This window comes from Brassica oleracea, chromosome C9, assembly GCF_000695525.1.
Source record: "Brassica oleracea var. oleracea cultivar TO1000 chromosome C9, BOL, whole genome shotgun sequence".
NCBI lineage: Eukaryota > Viridiplantae > Streptophyta > Magnoliopsida > Brassicales > Brassicaceae > Brassica > Brassica oleracea.
The window spans coordinates 23,805,777-23,814,991 of NC_027756.1; the positions used below are offsets into that span (position 1 = coordinate 23,805,777).

General features: G+C 33.7%; 1 protein-coding gene across 1 annotated transcript in view; it reads right to left on the reverse strand.

The window, feature by feature from the left end:
* Positions 1-5,786: 5,786 nt before the first annotated feature.
* The window catches only part of LOC106314611, a gene marked incomplete at its 5' end in the record, with an annotated part of 7,157 nt that continues 3,728 nt past the window's right edge, over positions 5,787-9,215 (reverse strand). Inside the window, 5 exons of the mRNA XM_013752455.1 lie at positions 5,787-6,116; positions 6,543-6,614; positions 7,024-7,150; positions 7,223-7,340; positions 7,499-7,628. Of these exons, the coding sequence (XP_013607909.1) occupies positions 5,787-6,116; positions 6,543-6,614; positions 7,024-7,150; positions 7,223-7,340; positions 7,499-7,628 (777 nt within the window). The remainder of the gene's footprint in view (positions 6,117-6,542; positions 6,615-7,023; positions 7,151-7,222; positions 7,341-7,498; positions 7,629-9,215) is intronic.

Consider the following 9,215-nt stretch of genomic DNA (forward strand, 5'->3'; position numbering starts at 1 on the left):
GGACATGAAGAGTTCACCGGTGAAAAGCTAAATCACGAACATACACACGGCACAACTCTGTAACTCAGACTTGTTTGAGACAATAATGAAAAGAACCCGAACTCATGTTAAACGACAACAATTTACAATATAGGAAAACCATAATCGTTGCAAACTTAAGCTTTTTTCATATAATGTGATGAATTACATTTAAAAATGAAACCCATAATACACTTGTAGGTCCGACCCTCATAGGAAGCCGAAGCAGCAAGGGCTTCCGACCTTCATAAATATATATTAGGTTCGGTCATCAATGTACAAAGTATCATTTAGCTTAGTGGTATAAATGTTGGTGTTTATATCTCAATAACCCGGGTTCGAGCCATAGGTTTGACGCTTTTCACACTTTTTAAAAGTAGAGCCCACAAAACGCAGACGTGGCGCGCTGAGGAGTGAGAAACTCAACTATTATAATATAGATAGATTGTTTGAGATGGTTATTCAGAGAATTCGGTTCACTTAATATCTGTGACCGATTAATTTTGGCTGGGTTCGATTTGGTTATCTTACAATACTAAAAAGGGATAAAATCAACATTCAACATTCAGGCTATCCACGTATGCAAATAAATTCAAACCAATAAAAGAACACGATTTTTGACACGTCCTCTATAAACATTAAAAATCGGACCTAATCGTTGGGCCTTACAAAATTTCTACTGAATCATTTAAGTTAAAGTCCACAATATCGACCTACCAGTTTCCTATCTCCTTCGTTGCTTCAATCTCTTTCATCCGTAACACTGAAGATTTCCGTTTACGTTTCACCTTCATTCACTCCTCCTCATTCAATTCCATCCTTCAATCCTATCTTCATGAGAGAACCAATATCCTCCTTTCACCTCCCTTTGTTTCTCCTGTTATATAAACCTCCTCCTCCTCGAATCTCACTTCGATCCACTTTCTATGACCTCATTCATCTAATGGTGCTCCACGATATGAGCCTCAACTCAAACCAGGTACAGCTTCCGGAATTTCAAGCAATGGCTATGAAAATCTGTTCAATCTCGGCCAAATTGGGCATCCCTGAATTACTAATAAATAGCTATGCTTTTCTGGTGATTCCAGGCAGTAGTTGGGAAGCTCTCAGAAAATGGTGAAACCAGTTTCAGAGTCCACATATCAGATTTCTCATAGGTTTGCTCTAAGATTGATTTCAGTAAATTAACAAGATATGGTTGATCGATCACTGACATCAGTGCATTTGCTGACTTTCTTACACTGTCTGTCTATTTTATCTCCTGAAGACTGTAAAACCAGTTCTATGTTAATATGGTCTCCGCTTCTTTTGTTCAATCGGCACACTCACCCATGTTTATGATTTTTAGCAAGATTCAACGAACCCGTAAACGACAGTGATTTGCTGTAAAAGGTGAGGATCTTTTTGTAATATTTCCTGTGGATCTATATTTATTTACTAACGCCAGGGAAGGGCAATAGGATTTGAAACTGTTGTTTGATCAGTTGATCTGATCTGATTTGCTTTGATAGTGTTTTGTTTATACTGTGATAGTTAAAGATTATGCCCGTGTGGGAGAGTCGGCCAGGCGAAGAGATGTTCGAACTGCCAAAGCAACATGAAAAGTGTAGTATTCACTACACCAAAGGTACAATTCAGATGCCTTAAATTGCGTTTTTCGATTTATCTATTCATGTATCTGAGACTCTTAACTATTTATTGGTTAGTCGTCGTCTGAGTTACTAAAACTAATACATAATAATGTTCAACCAGGAGTGAACCAACAACTTAGCAATACAGTATCATATAACTAATAATTTGACCAGAAGAAAACAAATAGCTAAATCTAAACTCAAAATTTGTTTTGTTTCGGTGTTTAAATCTTCCTTGGAGCTTGGACTTTATAGTCACTAGACTCAATAACCAAGTTTGAATTTATATTGCTAACTATTATATTTCCTTCCCGTTCCAGTGGTTGTATATTCTAGGTGGTAATAGGTACAGAAGATGGTGGCCAAAGAAAAAAGAATCTACATATTTTACTTGAGTACGTAACTAGGAGAAGCTTTCATATGGGTATGGGAGTTTGAATTGATCAGTCAAAGTATACGTGGTCATATACGGTGGTGTTATATAGTGATATATCATCCTTCCTTCCAAGAGCTTTAGTGGCTGAAACAGAGTGGGGTTACATACCTATGGTGTCCATAAGATGACAATTGGATAGGAAACTTGGGACATGTAATGGTCTTTGAGATATTCAAGAATAAAAAGCATAAATGCATTAATCAATTTACAAAGTTGTGATATGAATGTGTGATTGATTTAGTAGTTTTTTTGGCACTTCGATTATGTTTTTCTGGTTTTATTATTGAGCTGAAGAAATAAAAACCAATACGCAGAAAATGAATATCATGCTAATAGGTGATAAAAACGATTAGTTTATTCTAATAAATTTATAACAAGAGACAAGTGTAACTATGAAAAACTCTATACTGACAAAGCAGGTGTAGGAACCGACCAATGTCTAAGGTGTAGAGTCTTGAAATTTATAGAGATGGCAAATAGTTATTGAAATCAACTGCGAAGCTGTTGTAAGCTATACAAATCAAACAAATAAAGATAGACGAAACACATTGTGATATAAAGAAAAAAAAATAGTCAAAGAAGAGAAGAAATCCATCTACAATTCTCTCTCCGTCAAATCCACCAAATCCATGTCTTACCTTCTCGCATGATCATGATTACTGCATCGTCGTCTCCTATCAATTTCACTTTTTCGTCTCTTTCAATAAAAACATTAGGACGAATTCTAATCAGACTAGCGGCACCGATTATAACTTAGATTATGTATTGCTATGTTAATAGACACAGGTAAATCATTATAAATAAATGTTTAAAAAAAAAACAAAAAAAAACAAATTCTTTCTTTGTGGGCTCTTTTAACATATCCAATTTTATGGAAAAAAATTATTTCTTTGTATACAAAAAACAAAATAGGAGTTTTCTTCTATGCGAAGAAAGATTTTTAAGAATATAATATTAGTTTATTTTAAAAGAAAAAATTATTTTTACATTTTGATATTATTATTTTTATATTTTAACTACATCTGAAAAGAAAAACATAAATATACTTTTTACTATTTTGTTTATTTTGATAGTTTAACTATTTCACTTTATTTTTTAAAAAAAAAAATTTAAGAGAGTTAACATTATTTTTTTACAGAAAATGATATTATATTTAATGATTATTTATTTTAAATGTATCTTATTCCTTAATTTTAAATATGTTTTTATTTAAATATATAAATTTTAATAAATTTTACATTTTTGTTTTCTTTAGTTAAAATATGTTAAACTGGTAAAAATCAGTATGTTAATTAACCTAATAAACCGATAAACTTAAATAAAAATTGAATCAATTAACTATTAACAATTTTTAATTTGATTGTATTGCTTTAGTTTTGCATTATCAATGTTCACTTACAGTTAATTTTGATAGTATATATATATATATATATATATATATATATTTATACCAAATATGATATATAAGTTGATGTAAAAATTTATTTGTAATTATATTTATTTTATTTTTCACTATTGTGATATATAGTTTTAATATCAAGCACCCGCCAACATGCAGAAAATTCAGATCTTCTAATTTTCAGTAAAATATGAAAAAAATTTAGGTAATCAACAATGTTTTAGTTCCAGTGATGATGATAACAAATATAGTCTTATTGTCTGTAATGTGATTTGGTTAACTTTTCTCAATCTTTTATAAGTTCATTACGAAGTGAAGAAGAAGACAGAGAGAGATAATAAAACAACCCATAGGCGCCAATCCATTGGAAAGAATGCTTTCTAGGAGATCCCAAGTTATAAGAAATTCATCACCAAACCGGAGCTCTCGAGGCTCAAAACCATCATGTAAAGTTTCAAACACTAACATTACTTTTAGGAGAGGGAGAAGAACAACAAAGGGTAACCAGGTTGCACTATTTTCTTTTCCAATTTATCTAATATTAAGAAGAAAAAAAACAATTTTCACAAGACCCAAGTGTTTGTGTTGAATAATAGTAAGGAGAATTGTTTGTTAATGTTTCTTACAATCAAACCGGAGATAATGAGAGGAGCAAGTGGGTCACAGGTCGTACCACCTCTGCTGCCATCTCACCATCTGGGGTTGGAACCCTACAACTGCCTCTAATAAGAGGAACTACTAGGCCATTGTGCCACAGATGATAAAAAAAAATTAAGTCGAAGATAACTGATGAGTATTAAGATTTTGAATAAAACATCTATCATCTTTTTTTTTTTTGAAAAACAGATGAATTTTGTCGGCCAATTATGTATTGCCCGTATCCCCTATTCAATAATTCAACTTTCTAAATTTGACTTACAAATAAGAAATTTGTGAATTTATGACACGGGTGAATTGGATATGAACACGAAGAAATAATATTTTACCATTGAATTCTGATCAATTAAGATTATTTATTTTTAAGATTTTTTATCATTTAAATTAGTATTTAAATATCTAGATGAAAGAAATTTTAAGTTATTATTAAGCTACAGAAATGGTATATTAGTATCTTAAAAATGTTGCTTCATAAATTTGTAGTAGGAAATAGTTTTCATAATTTACGTCCCATGTTACAATATAAAAAACTTGCCCTAACAATAAATAAAATTAAATAGCCAACTAATCATGGCAACTACAGTAAATTTAGTTGGACACATTCTCATGATGTTAGAAACTAACCACTACAATCCAAAAATAGAAACAAACTCATAGTTGGACTGCTTTTAAATAGGTACATGCGAATTACAATATTTACATTGCAAAACATACATTCTAACTCATTTTAAACTATATTATTGATCAATGATGATGAAGCTTACACTATAGATCAGCCAAACATCTCTATTCAGGGAGTTGCAAAACATAAGTAATTGAAAAGATAAATTTGTTGTGGTGACAAGAAATTATCTCCAAAATATTTAAGGTAATAACAAATATAAATTTAAAGGCTTATAATACATACTGATTAATAAATTTTATTTAAAAAGAAATTATTATTTAGCTAAGAAGATTATCATCAAGAAAACATAACTAAGAACAACTTTAATGCTACATATTCGGAGCTTTCTATGTATTCTAAACTCAATTTTAGTATTTTGGCAAACAAATAAAAAAAATATTACAAAAATGAGAGAAAAAAGAAGTTTCATGCAACATTTAAACAACAAAAATCAGAGCATGTCTCTCCTAAGATACTATATTCTACACACTAGATAGTTTATGAACACAAAAACATTGCACAATATTTGATATTAACATAACAAAATCATTTTTATAATTTAATTAGTAATTATCCGCGCGTAACACTGAAAACGACCTAGTTAATCTAAAAAAAAAAATTGGAAGCTAAAGGCTTTGTATTAGATGATAAATAGCAAAACGCAAGACCATCAGTAGTTTTGCATAAAACGACATGAAAATCAATAGAAACTATGTAAGGAACTAAAATAATACAACTAAACTTGCCCCCGTATGTTTTCTTTCTTTTCCTTTGATTAAAGCGACCTTTGTGTGTTCCTCTTGGTTGATTCCTAATTGCACTAAACTTGGAACATAGGAAGAGAACACAAGTGGTTCATCAAGTACATGGTTTCTTGATTCTCCTATACGCACAGATTTCAGGTATCCATCTTGTCCAATGATGTGAGCGGTTTGAGAGTAACATATCTGGTGGCTCTTGGTTGGTTTATCTTCGAATACATTACATACGGAAGCTCTCAGTTAGAGTTTCGGTGTTATAACCAAAGTCATCCGGAAAACCGTTGAGGGGTATCATCTCCACTTTCAAAAACTTGCTCCAGGATACGGCATCGTGCTCAATGTTAGTCGTAATCCAAATCTCCATTGTGCCTTCATGTTTATACAACACAGCCAGCTTCTCCTCTCCAACACAAGATAGAGCCACGTTTTCAAACTCAGCTGTGTAGTGAAACGGCAGAGGCTGACAAAATCTCTCTGTAGTGAAATCAAAACAGAGTAAAACGTTTACAAGCTTTGCTGTGTTATGTTGAGCAACAAAGTAAGTGTTTCCCTTCACAGACACGCCAGTTTGACAAAAATCTAGATCAAAGTCTGGTTCGATGTCAAGAAACCTCCAAGAACTAGTCTTAAAATCGAACAATTCGAAATAGAAAAGGGGGTGGTCTTTGTCATAGAAAAACCTTAAGATTCTGTGGTTACGATTGTTCTTGTCGTATCCGAAACCAAACATGTCATGTAATCCGATATCACTACTGGCGGGTGGAATACATCTGGTTTGCCCCAGATACGGGTTCCACACCACCAGGTTGCTGTTTTTATCGACGCATAACAATAAGCCACCACCGTGGAAAACTTGATCAATAATGGTTTGATCAAGTTTACTTATTTACTTTGTAGATTGATTAACCATGTCTCCTTCATAATTATGGATTCCTTGGAGTTCAAGTCTCAAGGAACAAACCCTATAATTGATTACAGTGAACCCTAGAAACTGATTCCTTGCTGCTTCTTTACCAAAAACCTGAGTTTTCGATAAAGCGTTCACATTCTACAAGTACATCGCAGTTTTCTCAGAGATGTCAATGGAATCCTAGAGAGTATCTCCCTTACCAATTCCTCTGGAAGATTCGACATTGCCGTCATTATTCAAAGTTGCAAACAGAGTTTATAACTTCTAAGAGCATGTCCAATTAGTTTAATTATTAATTGTGTACTTTATGAAGTTTAGAACCCTAATTAGATTTGTCAAGGTCCCTTTGAGATTCTTAAATTTTTTTTTTTTAGAAGTTGAATTATTAAATTTAAATTTTACAAAACTTATAAATTATTGGATTTCATAAAATTTAAATAAATATGACATAAAAACATATTAAAAATAGAAATACAAATTTATAATTAGAAATTTTAAACAAACACGAAAGAGGTAACAAAAGAGGGGTGTGAGTGAATGAAATTACCATCTCTCTAATAGCAGTTGAGGCAACGGAAGGGATGTTTCTATAAGACAAACCAGGCACATCAATGACATTTGATTGCTCCACAAGCTTTATGTCCAACTCCACAAGCTTTATATCTTCGCTCCACCTGCAAAAACAGAACATGGCTCTCACGTTACATGTTTATGTAAACCAATGAAAGGTAACACAAAAACAGAACATGGCATAGAGGATCAACATCTTTCGATCATGGTATAGAGATGTGAATCTAACACAGAAAGAGAAACCAAATCCAACCAAAAAGATGGGCACTGATCTTAGGACTCTGTCATCTTTACCTTCACACACATTCAAACCAGTCATGTAATAATATCTCTATGTATTGCTCTATAACAAACTAAGCCTTATTTTCTCTATATTTATTCTGAATAAACCAATTGCAAGAGACGCTTCAAACTGAACAGCAAGAACCAATAAAAAAAGTGAATCTTCAAACCTACGGGAGGAGAGTAACCAGGAAGAACTTGAGAGTGTGCAACCAAGAAGTCTCCGGTTTCAACAGGACAAGTTGTCTCGGAGAAAAGGTCATGAGTCTCAGAGTGAATGTGCCATCCAAAGTATGTACACTACAAGAAAACAACAGCGGTTTTCCTCGTGAGTTCGTCGTAAAAGAGGGTTTACGAGGAATTAGCGAGGAAAGGGGCTTTGTCGTTATACGTTCGTCGTAACGCATATTTCCTCGCTAATTCGTCGTAAAATAGCGAGGAAACCATTTCGTCGTAAAGACGAAGAAAACAAATCGTCGTAAAGACCACATAGATAGCCCACGTAAGAATGTCGCTAGCGTTCCTCGTAAATACCACAAAAGCATTTCCTCGTAAACGACACATACATATCTCGAAAGTATTTCCTTGTAAAATTCACGTAATTACCTTGAAATTCTTTCCTCGTAATTTTAACGTAAATACCTTGAAAGTATTTCCTCGTAAAATCCTCGTTTAACATTTTTCCTGATTTCCTCGTAAATGTTCAACGTAAATAAGTCGTAGATTAGCTACGAATCTACTTCGTTTTATTATTTAATAAATTTAAAAATATAATTAAAAATATTTAATTTATTAATAAAATTAAAATTTTAAAAATAAATAAATACGCAAATATTTTATATATAAATAAGTTTTGAATTTATAATACAGCCACGGAAAAAAAGAACTAAGAGTCGTGCATCGTCCGGAGGAATTCATCACTCCTCCTGTCTACATCCTCCTCGGCGTGTGTGTCGTCAGATGGTCCCTCGCCTGGAATGGGATTTTGTCGTCACATGTTCCTCAACATGGTCTTCCATTCCGGATTTGTGACCGCTATAAAGTCCATGAAGCCCTCGAGTCCACCCACACGAGCTGTGAACGCAGATTGCGTCGAGGCCAACTCGTTACGCAGCTGAGTGACTTCATCATCCCGTCGCTGACCATAAGACGATGTCGCTCTCGGAACATCGTTGACGGAACCAATCCCCAACGTCCGTCCCTTTTTTTAAGGGACAACCTTAAAAACAAAAAAATAAATATTGTTAGTAAAAATTTAAAGTTAAATTAGATGAATAATAAAAAAATTAAAATTTTAGAAAATTTACCTCCTCGTAAATCTTATCCCCTTCAAGTGTAGATAAGTTGACGGGTAATCCGTCGGTAGACTGCTGGGTCAGCTGAGTCTGGCGGTCTTCAACCCGAGCAACTACGTCGTTGTAGATTTGCTCGGACTTGCCATCTACAAATACGCCCACCTTGTTCTTGTGGGTCCTTTCGTTAGAAAAAAAAAAAATATATATATATATATATATATATATATATATTAAAAAATTATTTAATAAAATATTTAATTACCATTTCCAAACGGACACCGGCGTAGGGTTTTTGGCCCGTAGTGTGAAGCATCGGCCCGTTCTCGTGCTCATCGACCGTGTTACGGGAGTTAGAGCAAGACTGGGCGATTCTAATGGAATCAAGAAGACGCCAATTAACGGATGAGGCCATCCCACATATTCGTGGTGAGCTCAGCGGTTTGCCACGCTCATATCCCTTCACGATCCAATCACCCTTCCAGTTGGAGACAGTGTCCAACAAGCGAACTTTCACCTTCGCGTAAAATGCTTTCCTCACCCTCTCAGTGACCCCCAAGGCCCAATGATATTTTTGCTGTGGAAAAAATTAAAT